Below are 17,704 nucleotides of genomic sequence, written 5' to 3'. Positions count from 1 at the left end.
GTTGTATGACTATACCACAATGTATTTATCCATTCTCCAGTTGATGGAAATTTGGGTAGTTCGCATTTGGGACTATTACAAACAATGCTGCTGGGAACATTTCTTCCTGTACATGTTTCCTGATGCCCATGTTCAAGTTCTCTAAGATACATACTTAATATGGAACAGATAGGTAAAAGGTTATGTGCATTTTCAAATTTATTCAGTAGCACTACCCTCTCTCCCATTTTAAGATGAAGCAATTGCAACAAGAGAGGTTAATAACTTCCCCAAGATCACAAAGCCACACTGCCTTGCTCCCAGAGCCCACATTCTCACTTAACACCCACTGGCATATGATGGGCACCTAACAATTGTGAGCTGTTATTCTGAGGGTCGTTGGGGGCTGTTTTGGGGGGTTTCCTTTCCTGTCCCCATTTTTCTGAACTATGTCCCCATAAGTTAATAATTAACTGCCCCTCAAGGAGCCTGTGATGCTAAAGATTTGCCTTTCCCTGGTTACTGTCTGGTTAATCAGTCACTGCCCCTGGCCGGGCAAGGGGCACTAGGTGGACAGCTGCCTCCATAGCCCCCTGACCTGGTGTGGAAGTGGCGAAGGATTCCTGATGCTCTGGACCTGTCGTGTGCTCTGCTCCCAAGCTGGCCCCTCCCCTGGGGGCTGGAAGCCCCTGAGCTTTGATGGTGGGGCCTTCCACCTCAAGGGCACAGGAGAACTGACCCGGGCTTTGCTGGTGCTTCGGCTGTGTGCCTGGCCCCCTCTGGTCACCCACGGCCTGGCGGTGAGCAGTGACCCTGGGGACTGGCCCAGGGGGTCCCCAGGGCCAGGCTCTGAGCCCTTGCTCCCTGTCACCCCAGCTCCAAGCCTGGTCTCAGCGACTCCTGGGGTCCCAGCTCTCGGGCGCACTTCTCCGAGCATCCATCTACGGGCAGTTTGTGGCTGGTGAGACCATAGAGGAGGTGAGGGGCTGTGTCCAACAGCTCCAGACCCTAGGCCTCCGGCCCCTGCTGGCAGTACCCACTGAGGAGGAGCCAGACTCAGCTGTCAAGACTGGGTGAGTAGGGGGCCAGGGACCAGGGTGGCCGGGAGGCTTGCAAGAAGGGGGTTAGTGGGCTCCAACCCTGACGCCTGCTGGCTGGGCAGCGAGGCCTGGTATGAGGGGAACCTCAGCGCCATGCTTCGATGTGTGGACCTGTCACGAGGCCTCCTGGAGAGCCCTGGCCCGACTGGAAACATCCTCATGCAGCTGAAGATTACGGCGCTGATGAGCACTCGGCTCTGTGTAAGGGACTGGCAGCGTGGGAGGGGAGGGGGTGGGCGCCCCCCAGGTCCCCCTCGCTACCCCACCTACCACCCCATTCCAGAAGGAGCTAACCTCACGCGTCCGAAGGCCAGGGGGGTCCTTGGAGCTGAGCCCTGAAAGACTGGCAGAAGCCATGGACTCTGGGCAGGTAAGGAGCTCAGGCTGGGGGAGATTGAAGAGTTGGTGGGGAATGTGGGGGAAGCAGAGGCCCCTGGACTTGGAGGTAGCAGGCACCCGCCAGCGGCATGTTCGAAATGTTTAACTACCTCTACTTTCCAGGCTTAGAATGATCAGAATAAGTGTGGCTACGGACCTGGGGCATGGCTGGAATAAATGGAATGTGGGTCACCTGGGGACTCTAGGGGAGGGGCCTGGGGGTTGGGAGCTCTCAGAGGAGAGATTGAAACAGCAGCTCTTTAACAACTAGAAGAAAGTAATCAATATTTTATCAATCAACTCAGCTATGCTTGTGTGTGCTAACTAGCTGGAAGCTATGGTTAGACCAATGGGTTTTGGTTCATTCACTCACTCATTTATTCTTTCATTTATTCTTTTTTTAAAAATTAACTGTAACTTTTTTTTTTTTTTTTTTTTTTTTTTTTGCGGTACACGGGCCTCCCACTGTTGTGGCCTCTCCCGTTGCGGAGCACAGGCTCCGGACGCGCAGGCTCAGCGGCCATGGCTCACGGGCCCAGCCGCTCCGCGGCATGTGGGATCCTCCCGGACCGGGGCACGAACCCGTGTCCCCTGAATTGGCAGGCGGACTCTCAACAACTGCGCCACCAGGGAAGCCCTATTTATTTATTTTTTAAACATCTTTATTGGAGTATAATTGTTTTACAATGGTGTGTTAGTTTCTGCTTTATAACAAAGTGAATCAGCTATACATATACACATATCCCCATATCTCTTTCCTCTTGCGTCTCCCTCCCTCCCACCCTCCCTATCCCACCCCTCTAGGTGGTCGCAAAGCACTGAGCTGATCTCCCTGTGCTATGCGGCTGCTTCCCACTAGCTCTCGGTTTTACATTTGGTAGTGTATGTATGTCCATGCCACTGGGCATATACTTGCTTTAAATCGTATCTATCTTTCTATCCATTCCTCTAACCATCCATCAATCCACATTTTTTTGATGCATTTCAAAGTAAGTTGCAGACATCAGCACACTTCTCCCCCAAATGCTTCAGAATGCACATCGCTAATTAGAGCTCAGTATTTATTTCTTTTCAGGTAAAATTTACATACAATGAAATGCACACATTGTAAATGTCCTTTGATGAGCTTTGACAAATACACACCAGAGCAATTCAAATCCCTATCAAGGTATAGAACATTTCCGTCACTGCAGGAAGTTCCCTTGTGCCCTTCTCCATCAATGGGGCTGGGTTGCGGGGAGAGGGTATAGTTTTAAACGCACACAAGTAACATTATGTTATCTATGGCATTCTGTTTCTTACTCTTTTCACTGAGCACTCTGATTTTAAGATCCCTCCAGGCGTCTCTGTGTACATCTAATCCATTTTAAAAAATATTTATTTATTTATTTGGCTGCTCTGGGTCCTAGTTGTGGCACGTGGGATCTTCGTTGCCGCGTGCGAGATCTTTTAGTTGTAGCATGTGGACTCTTAGTTACAGCATGTGGGATCTAGTTCCCTGACCAAGGATCGAACCTGGGCCCCCTGCACTGGGAGTGTGGAGTCCCAACTACTGGACCACCCGGGAAGTCCCTAATCCATTGTTTTGTTTGTTTGTTTGTTTTTTAAATTAATTAATTAATTTATTTTTGGCTGTGTTGGGTCTTCGTTTCTGTGAGAGGGCTTTCTCTAGTTGCGGTGAGCGGGGGCCACTCTTCATCGTGGTGCGCGGGCCTCTCACTGTCGTGGCCTCTCTTGTTGCGGAGCACAGGCTCCAGATGCGCAGGCTCAGTAGTTGTGGCTCACGGGCCCAGTTGCTCCGCGGCATGTGGGATCTTCCTAGACCAGGGCTCGAACCCGTGTCCCCTGCATTGGCAGGCAGATTCTCAACCACTGCGCCACCAGGGAAGCCCAATCCATTGTTTTTAATGGCTGCTTCTGGCCGCGTGGTTTACCTCTCCTGGGATGGACACCTGGGTGGCCTCTGAGTCTCCATCACCCCAAATAATGCTGCCTGGGACCTGCTGAGGTTTCTTTTTTTAATTTGTAATTTTTAATATGTGTCACAGAACACATAGGAGCAGGACTTAGTGCTCCAAAGGATCAGCTTTGGAGTGTACCGAATTTCACCTCTTCATGAACTTAGTTTACTCATGTGAGGACAGTGATAGTAATTTCTTCCCAGGGTGGTTTTAAAGACTAAAGCCCCTGCCAGGCTGGCATCTGCACGATGACAGAGGGGCCCTCATCCCTCTGTGTCACTAGCGTCCCTTGGCTTCCCCAACACCATCAGACCTGGTGTTCCTTTTCCATCTCTGCCAGCTCATTCTCAATCTTTGTTAGGTTTTACTCTGCCTGACTTTTAAATATGGAGGTTCCCCAGGGCGAGGTCTCGGCTCACTCCCCTCTCAGTCCTTACTCCCCTCCAAGGGGCCTTCACACCCACCCCTACAGCCTGTTTCCCTGCTCTGCACTCATAATACCTGCCTTCTGTCTCCAGCCCCAGCCTTTCCTCTGAGCCCCTCTGGAACCTCCGCCTGGACGTCCCCCAGACCCCTCACACCAACTGGGTCCCACACTGGCCTGTGTCTCCCCAGACCTGCCCCTTCCTCCTGTCCCCATCTCAGAGCAGTCCTACCACCCCCATCCCAGATCCCAGGCCCCACCCAACCTTGGTCTTCACAGCCACTGGCTCCACAGCACGACTCATAACTGTCCTGTTCACGGCCATATCCCAGGCCATGGCACCTAGACAAGATGTGATAAACATATGTTAAATAAATGAGTAAATGAATGGAGCAAGTGAGTCTGAAACAGTAAATTAATGGTGGAGAACTTACCACTCACAACGTGCCACGCACTGTCCTAAGCGGTTTATATGTGTTTGAGGGAAGTATTTACTCTCTGCCTGGAGATGCTGAGGTTTAAATCCCAGGTCAAGCTGTGTGATTTTATAAGTTTATTTATTTATTTTTATTTTTTGGCTGCTTTGGGTCTTCGTTGCTGCGTGCGGGCTTCCTCTAGTTGCGGCGAGCGGGGGCTACTCTTCATTGAGGTGCGTGGGCTTCTTATTGCTGTGGCTTCTCTTGTTGTGGAGCATGGGCTCTAGGCGTGCAGGCTTCAGTAGTTGTGGCACGCAGGCTCAGTAGTTGTGGCTCTCAGGCTCTAGAGCGCAGGCTCAGTAGTTGTGGCGCACGGGCTTAGTTGCTCCGCGGCATGTGGGATCTTCCCGGACCAGGGCTCGGACCCGTGTCCCCTGCATTGGCAGGCGGATTCTTAACCATTCTCCACCAGACACAGCTTGGAAGTCCCAAGCTGTGTGATTTTAGACGAATGACTTCACCTCTCTGTGCCTTCACCTCTGTCTCCCCATCTGTAAAATGGGGATGACAATAGTCCCTACTTCAGAGGGTGGTGAAGGGTAAATGAGGACCTGAAATTGCATCTGGCACCCTGTCGGCCCTCTGTGAGGGTGGCGGCTCCACCAGCTGCTCACACCCCAGAACTCTCCTGGGATGATGCCCCATAGGGAGCCAATTCTCTGATTGGGGAGAAGAACTCTGCAGGTGCTCCTCACCCTTCCCTTCTCCTGGAGAGTCTTCTCCCCCAGGATGGGATCCATATCCATCCTGTTGACTATACTGGAGCCCTAAATTCCACCTGTTCCTCTTTCTTTAACTTCCCAATTTCTTTGAACCCAGCTGGACTCCCTGAGTCACCAGCAGCTCACCTTCACCCTCGAATCCCCATAAGAGGACCCTGAACTAGGGACAGTTATTATTTCCACATTACAAATGTAACAATTCCCTAAACGTTTGTTGAACATCTACCACGTTCCAGGTGCTGTGCCGGGGGTGGGGATGATAACCAAGATAAACAAAATCTCTGCCCTCGAGGTAATTACTTGCTAGTCTGGGAGGCGCAAGAGACAATTGTTAAAACCCCCAGTCGGGGCTTGCCGGGCCTCGTGCCGGTGAGTTTGGGCGGGGCGCAGCGCACCGAGCCAGGAAAATCATTCTTTTTCAAGTTTAGGCTCTCTCGGGGTCTCAGTTTCCTAATCTGGAAATTGGGAATAATATTTACTTAATTGTTTTAGGGGATCAAATTAATTAATGCAGATAAAGTAGGTACTTTTGAAATTGGGCGCCGAGAGCTTCCCCATATTAGTAAACCGCCCTTTCACTTGAGCTCTTTTGAAAGGTTTCTGTTTATTGTTCCCTTACAATCAAATGATCTTGGATTCAGATGGGGAGTGTGGCACAGTGACAGACACAGAGAAACACTGCCCTCTCTTCACTCTATCCATTAGTGTGTGAAAAAATGTAATAAATATTTAATTATACTAAAACAAAAAACAAAGCCGATATGTTACAAGTATAGACAGCCATTATAGGGAAAAATAAGGCTGAGGAAGGGGAAAGGAAAGCCCCAGGAAGGGAGTTGCAAGTTCAAACCAGAGAAAACCTCATAGAGAAGGTGGCATTGAAATAAAGACCCTGCGGAGAGGTTGGAGTGAAGTAAGTGGACATCTGGGGGAAGTGTGTTCCAGGCGGAAGGAACAGCCAGAGAAAAGGCTCTGAGGTGGGAAGGTACCTGGCATGTTCAAAGACTAACAGGGAGGCCAGTGAGGCTGGAGGGCAGTAAGCCAGGTGGAGGGTGGGAGGAGGTGAGAGCAGAGGGGTCAGACCAGGGGAGCCTTGTGAGTTGCAATGAGGCCTTCAAAGTTTGATGAGCAAACTGAGGTCCCAAGAGACTAATGCGAGGTAACACTTAGGGCTCTTATTATGAGCTAGCTACTGTTCCAAGCACTTTCTAGATGCTAATTCCAGGTCACGTCACTCTCCCACTGGAAAATGGAGCTTGGAATAACATCTGCCTACTAGGATCATTGTGAAGATTAAATACATAAGATGGCATTTGAAGCCACCTATTATTATAACATGTATTGAGTGCTTATTCTGACACTGTCCTGTCCTGTTTATGTCCAGGCACATCTCATATATTAACCCATTTTTATCCACACAGCAACTCCATGAGGTAGTTAGTATTATCACCCCCATTTTACAGAGGAGAACATTGAGGCCCAGAGAGGTTATATGATTTGTTCAAGGCCACACAGTAAGTGGTGGAGCCAGGATTCAAACTCAGATTCTGAGCTCTCAACCACTGTATTATACCTCAATAAATAATATCAATGTGATACAGCTACTTTTCAGATTTCTAACAATTTCCAAACTTTTTTTCCCTTCTTGCTGGTGGGGGAGAGAAGACTTAGCCTCTGGAAGGGTCCAGGAGCCCTGAACTGCTCTTGCCACCCCCTGCCCCCCACAGGACCTCCAGGTCTCCTGCCTCAATGCCGAGCAAACCCAGCATCTCCAGGCCTCCTTGAACCGTTTGCACCGGGTGGTACAGGTAACACCTGCGGCCGCGGTCTGGCTCCACTGCACCTGCTTGCTGGTCACTCCTGGGGGCCCGACCACAGTCTCTCTCACCCTCAGCACGCCCGGGCCCAACATGTGAGGCTCCTGGTGGATGCTGAGTACACCTCCCTGAACCCTGCACTCTCTCTGCTGGTGGCCGCTCTGGCCACTCGCTGGAACAGCCCCAGGGAAGGTGGGCCCTGGGTGTGGAACACTTACCAGGCCTATCTGAAGGTGTGTGGTGCCCTTGGGGTGGGGTGGGGGTGTCCGGGGGAGGGGACCTCAGGCCGGGGTCCCAGCACCTTGACCCGAAGCTGCCCCTGTGCTCTGCCAGGACACCTACGAGCAGCTGAGGCGGGATGCTGAGGCCGCAGACAGGGCTGGCCTGGCCTTCGGGGTGAAGTTGGTACGAGGGGCGTATCTGGACAAGGAGAGAGAGGTGGCCCGGCTCCAGGGTACCGAAGATCCCACTCAGCCTGACTACAAGGCTACCAGTCAGAGGTGGGACTGGGGCAGGCTGGCCTCTGAGACAAATAATATTAGCATCTAACCTTTCATTAGAGCTCACTCCCCGTGGTGCTGAGTGTCCTATGTGGGTCTACACAACACTCCCTCTCCCCAGTCCAGGACACCGTCACTTCCCACCTGAAGAGCAGCCTCCTCCTTGGGCTTCCTGCTCCCTTCTCTATCCCCCCTCCCCATTCGGTCCCCACGTGCAGCCAGAGGGAACCGGCCTCAAATCTTGTCCCTCCTCAGTTCAAAATCCTCCCATGGCTCCCATGGCTCCCAGTGCACCCTCGATAAACCCCAGATTCTTGCAGCGGCCTGCAATCCTGTCCCCTCGCTCACTTCACTCCAGCCACACTGGCCTCCTTGATGACCCCCAGGGCCTTTGCACTTCCTGTTCCCACTGCCAAGAACCTTCTACCTCCAGACAGTGGTGTGGCTCAATCCCTCACCTCCTTAGGTCTTTCCTTGTTGGTACCTTCTCAGGGGACCTTCCTGCCCTCCCTATCAAAAACTAGAACTCTCCACACCCACTCACTTCTTAGATTTATTTTTCTTCCGGCACTTATCAGCAGTTGAGGTTTCACATTCGGTTGCTCATTATTCGTCTCACCCACGGGAGCGTGGGCCCAGGAGGGCAGGGCATTCTGATTTGTTCACTGCTGAACCCCCAGTGCTTAAAATTGCACCTGCTGTGTGGTGGGTGCTCGGTACAGATCTGTTGAAAGAATGAATAAACAACCCAAGCGGTAGATGCTATTATTATCATCCCCATTTCACAGAGGATGAAATCGAGGCACAGAGACGTGGAATCACTGACCCACGGTCGCACAGCTAGTGAGTGGCAGGGCCAAGATTTTTGGCAGACTGGCTCTAGAACCCACATTTTTACTCACCTCAAATCATTGTGAGTTCCTTGGGCCACCATCCCATGGCCCTGGGAAGAAAGAATTTATTCTTTCAAGGAATTCCCTGGCAGTCCAGTGGTTAGGATTCTGGGCTTTCACTATTAGGGGCCCAGGTTCAATCCCTGGTTGGGGAACTAAGATCATGTAAGCCGAGAGGCCGCAGCCAAAAAAAAAAAAAAAAAAAGAAAGGAAAGAATTTATTCTTTCAATACATACTTGCTGACCGCTTGATTTATTCTTTTAAATTTATTTATTTATTTTTGGCTGCTTTGGGTCTTCGTTGCTGCGCTCAGGCTTTCTCTAGTCGCGGCAAGTGGGGGCTACTCTTCTTTGCTGTGCATGGGCTTCTCATTGCGGTGGCTTCTCTTGCTGCAGAGCACAGGCTCTAGTTGCGCGGGCTTCAGTCGTTATGGCACGCAGGCTCAGTAGTTGTGGCTCACGGGCTCTAGAGCTCAGGCTCAGTAGTTGTGGCGCATGGGCTTAGTTGCTCCGCGGCATGTGGGATCTTTCCGGACCAGGGCTCGAACCTGTGTCCCCTGCATCGGCAGGCGGATTCTTAACCACTGTGCCACCAGGGAAGTCCCTGACCACCTGATTTAGATCAGGAACTGTGTTGCACCCTGGTTGCAGTGGCAACCAAGGTGGCCACCAGGCCCTGTTCTCATGGAGTTTTCAAAGCCCAATTCCATTTCACAGTGGACCAAGGAGAGGTCTGTAGAGTTGCAAGTACTTACCAAGCTTCCAGAGCAAGTTGCCAAGCCATGAAGGCTAAGCTTGCATCCAAGCCCATGAAGGTTCCTAGGCACATTTGTGTCCCACAGGCTTAATCATTTGGCACCATTTTTGTTTTTTTTTTACTGAGATATAATTCAGATATCGTAAAATTTGCTATTTTAAAGTGTACAATTCAGTGGCCTTTAGTATGTTCATAAGATTGTGCAGCCATCACCACTATCTAATTCCAGAACATTTTCATCACCTCAGAAAGAAACCCCATATGCATTAGCAGGCACTCCCCATTCCTACCCCCCCCTCAGTCCCTGGCAACCACTAATCTACTTTCTGTCTCTATAGATTTGTCTATTCTGGACATTTCATATTAATGGAATCATATAATATATGACCTTTTGTACCTGGCTTCTTTCACTCAGCATAATGTTTTCAAGGTTCAACCATGGTGTAGCATGTGTCAGTGCTTCATTCCTTGTTATGGTCGCATAATATTCCATTGTACGGAGACTCCACGTTTGATTTATCCTTTCATCAGTTGATGGATATTTGGATTGTTTCCACTTTTTTTGTCAATTGTGGATAGTGCTGCTATGAACATTCACATACACATTTTTGTGTAAACATACAGTTTTCATTCTCTTAAAAGTTGAGTTCTCTAGGACTGGAATCGCTGGGTCATATGGTCACTCCATGTTTAACTTTTTGAGGAACTATCAGATGGTTTTCCAAAGTGGCTGCAGCATTTTAGACTCACACCAGCCCAGTGGGAGGGTTCCAATTTCTCCACATCTTCTCCAGCACAGTACCATTAATGTTTTAATAGAGATTTTGAATAAATAATACATTCACATGATTCAAAAATCAAAATGATGTGAAAATGAACACACTGACACAGTTCACGTCCACTCACATCTCCATGTAATCACGGGGTCTCCCTGCCCCTGCAGGGGCACTCCACTCTCCTCTGGGTGTTCATTTAGCCGGTCCCCCACTTACAGACATTTGGGTTGTTACTAACCCTGCTCTGTAGACACTGCTGCGGTGAATGACCTTGGATAAATGTCATCTTGTGTGATGTGGCCCTTTGCTGTGAGAGTGCCATTGTGCCAGAGGCTTTATGTCCACCCTCATCTCACTCCATCCTCACAACAACACTGTTAGGTGAACGTGGGTTGTTAAAGAGAAGAAAAAGGCTCAGAGAGGGGATGTCTCTCGTAGCGGAGGCAGGTGGGATGCAGGTACTTCCTGACTTCAGGGTCCTTGCCCTTAGGCACCCCCACCTCCCAAGGACAGAAATCCCCAGTCCCTGGGGCCTGACCCTCACTTAGCAGGTGTCATACGCCAGACCTTCATCTCCCTTCAGTTACAGCCGCTGTCTGGAGCTGATGCTGACCCAGGTGTCCCATCGTGGCTCCATGTGCCCCCTCATGGTGGCTTCCCACAATGAGGACTCTGTTCACCAGGCAACCAAGCGGTATGAAGTAGGGGAAAGGGAAATACGTGCCCAAAGGGTGGCGGATGTGGAACAAGGGGAGGGACAGTGTGGGCCAGTAGGTTCAAAGGGGATCTGGGGAGGATATTCAAAATATTTAACTCCTGCTACACCTGCAGCTCCCATAGGCCCCAGCTGAACAAGGCATTGCCCCTTATTTGCTGGGGCATGGGGAGGTCCCAGGCTTCCAGGGAAGAAGTGGGGACTCACTGGGGATCCTTCAGGGGGCCCAGGGCAGTGCTTATTTATCAGTGAGTTTGGAAGTACTTCAATATTTGAATAACTAGAACAGCCATATGAGTGCATCATGGCTGACTTTCAGCTCTGGCTCCAGCCACTGTCTGGATTGATGATGTGGCCTTTTCTGTAGCATGTGGGAGCTGGGCATTCCTCTGGATGGGCCTGTCTGTTTTGGACAACTTCTGGGGATGTGTGACCATGTCTCCTTGGCACTGGGTATGTGAATGATCCGTCCCTCCCAGACCCACTCCCACATCCCACCCAGTCAGCCCCAGGCCTCATTCCCTCCCAAACAGATCCCATCTTCCATTCCCAGACAATGCCTGGCCAGGCTCCCATCCAGAGCCTGCAGCCGGCGAGCGCCAGACACTTTTCCAGATGGATCTGTCCCATAGCTGAAGGCCTTGCAGGCCTGTGTCTCTGTGTCTGCGGTCTGTTGTTTTTCTTGGTTCTTCATCATGGTATCTTGTCACCTGTGTGCTTTGTTATCTTTACTGTGTTGTTCACCAGGGCCTGAGACCAGAAGATTTACGTTTTCTTCTGCCAGGTGCTAAGGGGTACAAAATCAGTGCGCCCTAACTTCACAGCTTGAGGTTTCTTGAGATATCCCAGGGATGCAAATTGGGGCTGCAAATATTTTAGGGGACTAACCCATGGCTACAACCTATCAGAGATGGATTTCTCTATTTTTTTCCTTGCTCTACTCATGGTCAAGGCCATTCCCTGGGAGTGAGGGAGGGTGGGAGGTTTGACTTCTTGTTATCTCTAACTTTGAGGGTCTAGATTTTTGGTTCCAACTTAATCTGGGGAAGTTCTCCTTTATAACTCTTACCCTGGTCAGGCTTTGGGCCTCCATTTCTGTACCCCCTCAGCTTTGAAGTCATTAAATAGCAGCTCAATTTTGCCTTCAGGATAGAAATACTTCTTGTGTAACCCTTCCTTCTCTGGATTCTCACTTTCTCTTAATTCTTGGATTAGTAAATTCCTTATTCTCTCGGCAGCATTTTCATAACTTTGAGAAGATTTTTTTTTTAATGTTTACTCCAGGATTTTTAGTTTTTTCAGTGGGAGATTTTGTCCAACCCACCTAGTCTGCCATGTTCTCAGAAATGGAAATCTCTGTTCCAGATGGGGCCTGGGGGAGCCTCTCCCCAAACACCAGCCCACACCCTGCAAATACTCTCCCTCCAGGGCAGGCTGGCTATGCCGTGTACAAGTCCATCCCCTATGGATCCCTGGAGGAAGTGATCCCCTACCTGATCCGGAGGGCCCAGGAGAACCAAAGTGTACTGCGTGGTGCCCGCAGGGAACAGGAACTGCTCAGCCAAGAACTTCGGCGGAGGCTGCTGGGGCGGGGCCTGAGGGTACCCCATTAGCACCCCCAGGGGTCATATGGTCAATAAAGGTCCTGAGCTGCTGCCCAGGCAGCTGCCCTGTACGGAAGCCACCTCCTTGGGGAAGGGCTCATCTCAGCCTCAGCCAGCCCAAGCTAAGGGGGCTCTGTGGCTCAAGAGAGATCTTTAGATGACCCTAGAGTACAGCAAGGGCATTGATCAAAGACTAATGAGCTCCCCCACCAACCCTGAGGCAGACGATCCTGCGATGGGCCTGGGGTCAGCTCTACTCAGCCAGTTAGTGGCTCACGCGGGAATTTTCTTCACTCCAGTGGACGCCCAGGTGAAGAGCACAGATGAAAAGTAGACACTGAGGCACTGATCTAGAGGCTGGGCTAAGGCCACATGTCCCCAGAGGGACAGAGAGAAGAACCAAGCCACTCTCTCATTTAATAAGCATTTACTGAGTCTCCTTCTGAGTTAGGCTCCCAGGTGAACAGTGCTAGGGACACAACAGTGACCAAACACAACCCCAGGCCTGGCCTCACAGAGCTCTTAGTCCAGTAGGGGTAGACAGACCCATCTTCAGACAGTGACGGCCCGGGGTGGTCAGGGCTGTGATGAGGGGAGCCCAGGCTGAGTATCAGGGCAATGTTGGGAAAAGCCTGGAGGCTGTAGGAGGCCAGAGGAGACACCTGGTGATCAAGAGGGCGTCCCAGAGAATTCATAAGAATAACCAAGTGAATACTGAGAAGAGCATTCCAAGACAAGGGCATGTGCATAAACAGACTGCGGCGTCGGGGGACAAGGATGGAGGCGGGGGGGCCAGAACATGCAGTCTTTGGTGCCACACTTCAGGGTATCGACTCTGTCCCAAGGGCACTGGGGAGTAAGGAGGCTTTGAAGCAGGGGAGGGACAGAGTCACGTTGGGCTTTAGTGAGAGTCCCTTGGCTGCAGCACGGCGAATGGACCTTGAGCTTTCCGCCTGAGAGCCCAGAGGAAGCTGGGGTGGGGAATCCTGGCAGGTGGGTAGAGCAGGGCAGGGTGTGGGGAAGGGAGGAGGGGGCTGCAGAAAAGAACAATCAGGAGACTGAGCGGAAGGGCCGTGGAGCTGATAGGCTGGATTTGAGGGAGACATTCAGGGCCAGGCCCAGGGTTCTGGCTTAAAGACGGGACAGTGGGTCCAACTCTGAGATGGGCATCTGGGAGGAGATGCAGTTTGGGGGAGATACTGAGGCCAGTGTGGGACCCAGTGGGTGTGAGGGTCCCAGGGGACGTCCGGGGAGAGGTGTCCAGGACATTGTGGAGCCCCAGGTGTGGGGCAAAGAGGAGAGGCTGGGGCTGAGACAGAGGAAACCGCCCGTGGGCGTGGGTGAAAAGCATGGAAAGACAGCCAAGAGCAGGGATCATAAAGGGCCCGCCAGCCCAAACAAGAAGGCGGTAACATTAGGGAACAGTCAGTGGCTCTGGGGTGGCCATTGCTGTCTCTTCTACCGGGTCGCCTCAGGGCCGCAAGGGCAGCTCTCAGTGGAGGGCGGCTACTGCGCAAGCGCACAGGTGGCCAGAGACAGCTGGTGCGCACGAGCCTAGCATTCCCGCTCAGATCGCCAGAACTAGGGCACGGGGTCACGTGGCAGCCACGTGGGGATCACTGTCGGAGCCCAACGGTAGGTACAAAGCTGCAGGGACTGGGCCCTCAGCTGTCCACCAGCCCCTTCCCCAGCCCACAGACCCCCGCCCTCAGACCTCCCCCTCCCTCATACTCCTCCCTTCCTTCCCACCCCTCCTACGCCCTCAGACCTCACCCCTTTATCAGACCCTGTCTTCATTAGGCGCTCCCTTCCCTCAGCCCACGGATGCAGTCCTCAGACCCCTTCCTTCCCTCCGTCCCTTCTCACAATCCATAGACCCCATCCTAGCACACAGACGCTTTCCTAAACCTCAGCCCATGCCCCCAACCCTCAGACCCTCTCCCAGACGACAGACCCCAGCCACTACCCTCAGACCCCTCCTCAAGCCTGCAGACCCTGCCCTCAGACTGTCCTCCTCCCTTGGACGCCTCCCTCTCACAGCCCGTAGACCCCAGCCCCTCTCAGGTCCTAACGCTCAGACCCCTCTTCCTCCAGCCCCTAGGTAGTCTTCAGACCCTCTTCCCAAGCCCCCAGACTCCTTTCCCTGGCCCAAATCCTATCCCCGTAGCCCTTACACCCTCTCTCCCAGACGCAGCGCGCAGCCCTCAGATTTCCATAGATCCTCTTCACTCCCAGACTCCCTTGGACCCCTGACCTGTTCTGTAGCTGTCCCAGAGCCCACCCCTTTTCTCATTCTGATGCCTCTCTCCAAAGCAGACCCCTCCCGAATTGCCTTTTTTTCTCAGTCTGCCCCCCTGGACCCCCAGCCAGCTCTGTCTTTATTGGCCCCCCAGAGGTCTAGTCCTTCACTTCCTTATGCCCTCATGAGACCCGCTAGCTGATCCCTGGCCAGGAGTTGAGTCCAGAGCCCACAAATGCCCTCACTGCGTTCTCGCTTCCCCGTGGAGCTGGGCTCCGTTTGGGATCCAGGAGGCCGGGTGGGCCGTCTGCGTCTCCTGGCTGTGGCCAGGGGCCCAGGCTGGGGCCTCACCCGGCTCCTGCAGAGAGGTGAGAGTTTGGCTGCTGGAACTGCCTGGGGGGACAAGATCAAGGGGCAGAATGGAGGGTGCGACTTCAGTTGGCCAGTCAACAATTGTGTAGCAGGCACCTATCGTGTGCCAAGGCTCTGTTGTCTGAGATGGGGATTTATGGGTAAACATGACCTTCTGGGTCATTGTGAATGAAGTCTAATATGAGAATTTAAGAGGGTGATGAGAATGACGTAGAAAGGAGAGGTAAAGAGAATGGCCTTTCGGATAGGGTGATACTTGGGTCCCGCAGTATGAGTCAGTCATGCAAACAGCTGGGGGAAGAGCACTTCAGAAAGATGGAATAGCCAGTGAAAAGGTCCTAAAGTCAAAACACACTGGGTATGTGTAAGTAGCAGCAAGGAACAAGGGGACTCAGGGAGAGAACTGAAGCTGAGGGGGCAGCAGGTACAAACAGGAAAGGGCCTTAAGAGGGGTGTGAATTTTGTTGGATTTTGTTCTGTGTGTGATTGGAAACCATCGGAGTTGTAGGCAGGAAATTAACACTATCAAATTTACAGTTTCTGTGTTTTTGTTTTTGTTTTTGTTTTTGTGGGACGCGGGCCTCTCACTATTGCAGCCTCTCCCGTTGCGGAGCACAGGCTCCGGACGCACAGGCTCAGTGGCCATGGCTCACGGGCCCAGCCGCTCCGCGGCATGTGGGATCTTCCCGGACCGGGGCACGAGCCCGCGTCCCCTGCATCGGCAGGCGGACTCTCAACCACTGCGCCACCAGGGAAGCCCCAATTTTTGTAAGTTGATTTTGTATCCAGCCACTTTCTGAACTTGCTTAATAGTTGTAATTGTGTGTTGATTCTTTTACTTTTTTGTTATCTGCAGACGGTGATAGTTTGGTCTCAGCTATTCAATCTTTAAACTCCAATCTCTTTTTCCTGTCATAAGGTATTGGCCAGAACTCCCAAACCTTGTTGTCAATGGACATCTCTTTCCTTGTTCTTGATATTAAAGAGAAGAGCCTATGTTTCTGCACTAGGTACCATGCTTGCTCTTTGGGTTTTGGTTTGTAATTTTTATCAAGTAAGGAAGTTCCCATCTATTCTTAGTTTTCTGCGGTGGGTTTTTTTCCTCCCTAATCATAAGTAGGTATTGAATTTTATCAAGTGCTTTTTCTGCATCTACTGATGCAGTTATACGTGATTTTTGTCCTTTAATTCATGAATGCGTTTTGTTACATTGATAGATTTTCTTTTGTTGAATCATCCTTGCTTTCTGGGAATAAATCGATTGGGTTACCCTTTTTACTTTATTTAGGGGCTTTGTGTATATGATCATAAATTGAATTGATATATAGCTTCATTTCTGATTCTGGAAACTCTCATCTGGTTTTGGAGTTAAGGTCGTACTAGCCTCATAAAAATGAGCCTTGCCCTCTTTTTCTATTTTTCTGTTTTGGAACAACTTGTATAAGGTGATACGTGAAATGAAGTGATTATCGTAATGATTATATTGTGAAATGATTTGTGTTTTAAGATGATCCCTCTGCAGGGCAAGACAAATGCAGAAAACCAGTTAGGATGCCATTGCAAAAGATGGTAGGCTACTGAGTAAAATAGGATGCAGTAAATGTGATATTCAGAGGTTCCTGAAGGACCACATTTGGAGGGGTTTTGCGGCAGAGACCAAGCTAGGTTGGACCAAGTACATGATTAATTAGCTGTGTCTGCCAGTTACAGAGGAATGCAAGGACAAAGACACCATGGGTATATAGAGTCTGATAGGAAGAGGCACTCAGGGATGATGGATGCAGAGAAACAGGTCTTGGGACATGATGGGTGTGGAGATGAAGGGTTGCAGGGGGGCTCTGAGCAGGATGATGGTGAGTAGGGGATGGGCAAGAGCACGGAGGCTGAATCCAGAGGAGGTTACTACCTGGATTCAGCTCTTAAATGCAGTGTTCAAAAATAAACTTGAGAGATTTCCTGATAAAATCCAGAGTTTGCTTTTCTTGAATTTGGTGCTGACCACATGGGACCTGTATTCATATAGTGAAGTAGAGCTGGGTGGAGCCTGCCTGCCCTAGACAGTGCACGAGGCTCCTATAAGCCCAAGTGCCCATGAAGTCTACTTCCTCCTGGCCCCTGGATACCTTGGTGTGATTTTGACACCTCTGGGATGGGGGATGGATATTGGCATGGCAGGTAGATGTCACCTTGTTCCAGTTCTGTGGACTTAATGGTGAGGACTGTGTTGAGATGGATTCTGAGGCAGAGTCCCCAGCGGCTGGAAGGTGGGCGTTCCAGGACATAGAGACGGAACCTGGAGTCAAGGATCACCCAGTCAAGGAGGGACTGTGGGGGCAGGGAATTGGGAGAGGACCTCTGCCCCCGGAGTAAGGGGCAGGGGTAATCCTCAGCCTTGCTGCCCCTCCGTTGTCCAGGTAGATGGTGAGAACTCTGCTGGGCAGATGGCGCCCTTCCTCGCAGCTCTGCCGGGCCACAGCTCTGCCATGCAGCTCCCGCTGGCCTTTGGCGCCAGCCCCAACCATTGAGTGGACAGGTGGTGATGCCCCACTCTCCCAGCGCCCTGAGTCTGAGTCCCAGGGAGACTGAGAGCCAGGGCTGTCTTCCCCAGAGGCCTGGCCTCTCTCCCTCAGACGCCCTTCCATCCCCTGATGACCCTCCCATCGCCAGTGACCAGCCCCCACCTTGCTCTCTCAGTTCGCCCCTTCTTGTCCTCCAGTGACTATTCCCACTCTCCCAGTGCCTCCCATGCTCTCCGCGATCCTCTCACCCTCTCAGACTCCACTGTGTTACCAAGTGAGCCCCCCATCTTGATAGCCACCTCCCATGATCGTAGTGACCCCTTTATCCCTCAGTCCTCCCATCCTGCCACCTCCTGTCCCTGTTCCGTCCCTTTCCGAATCCATTACTGTTCTCATCATTCTGCTGCAGCCGCTGCCTGGACGGCAGCACACCTGTGCATGCGGGTGCCTTCTCGGGCCGCAGCCTGCTGAT

At 51.5% G+C, this 17,704-nt stretch overlaps 1 protein-coding gene across 2 annotated transcripts; it reads left to right on the top strand.

Annotated features, from left to right (window-relative positions):
- Positions 1-513: 513 nt before the first annotated feature.
- PRODH2 (proline dehydrogenase 2) lies at positions 514-12,171 on the top strand. Of its 2 annotated transcripts, XM_028478152.1 has the most exons (10): positions 514-779; positions 856-1,052; positions 1,142-1,280; positions 1,363-1,449; positions 6,768-6,848; positions 6,935-7,090; positions 7,191-7,357; positions 10,367-10,477; positions 10,866-10,951; positions 11,927-12,171. In XM_028478152.1, the coding sequence occupies exons 1-10, from the start codon at positions 606-608 to the stop codon at positions 12,109-12,111; spliced, it is 1,383 nt and encodes a 460-aa protein (XP_028333953.1). In that variant the 5' UTR covers positions 514-605; the 3' UTR covers positions 12,112-12,171. The 2 variants fall into 2 exon arrangements, with proteins under 2 accessions (XP_028333953.1, XP_054935086.1); XM_055079111.1 differs by lacking the exon at positions 6,935-7,090 and having other exon boundaries at positions 606-779.
- The last annotated feature ends 5,533 nt before the right edge of the window (positions 12,172-17,704 follow it).

The sequence above is a fragment of the Physeter macrocephalus genome, chromosome 17 (genome assembly GCF_002837175.3).
Source record: "Physeter macrocephalus isolate SW-GA chromosome 17, ASM283717v5, whole genome shotgun sequence".
In the NCBI taxonomy this organism is placed as follows: Eukaryota; Metazoa; Chordata; class Mammalia; order Artiodactyla; family Physeteridae; genus Physeter; species Physeter macrocephalus.
This window is presented reverse-complemented; position numbering and strand designations above follow the sequence as displayed.

Coding starts and splice junctions, on each gene's coding strand:
- PRODH2 (XM_028478152.1), top strand. CDS start 606: ATGCTCTGGACCTGTCGTGTGCTCTGCTCCCAAGCTGGCCCCTCCCCT. Junction 1,281..1,362: donor TGATGAGCACTCGGCTCTGT/GTAAGGGACTGG, acceptor ACCCCATTCCAG/AAGGAGCTAACCTCACGCGT. Junction 7,091..7,190: donor CTTACCAGGCCTATCTGAAG/GTGTGTGGTGCC, acceptor GTGCTCTGCCAG/GACACCTACGAGCAGCTGAG.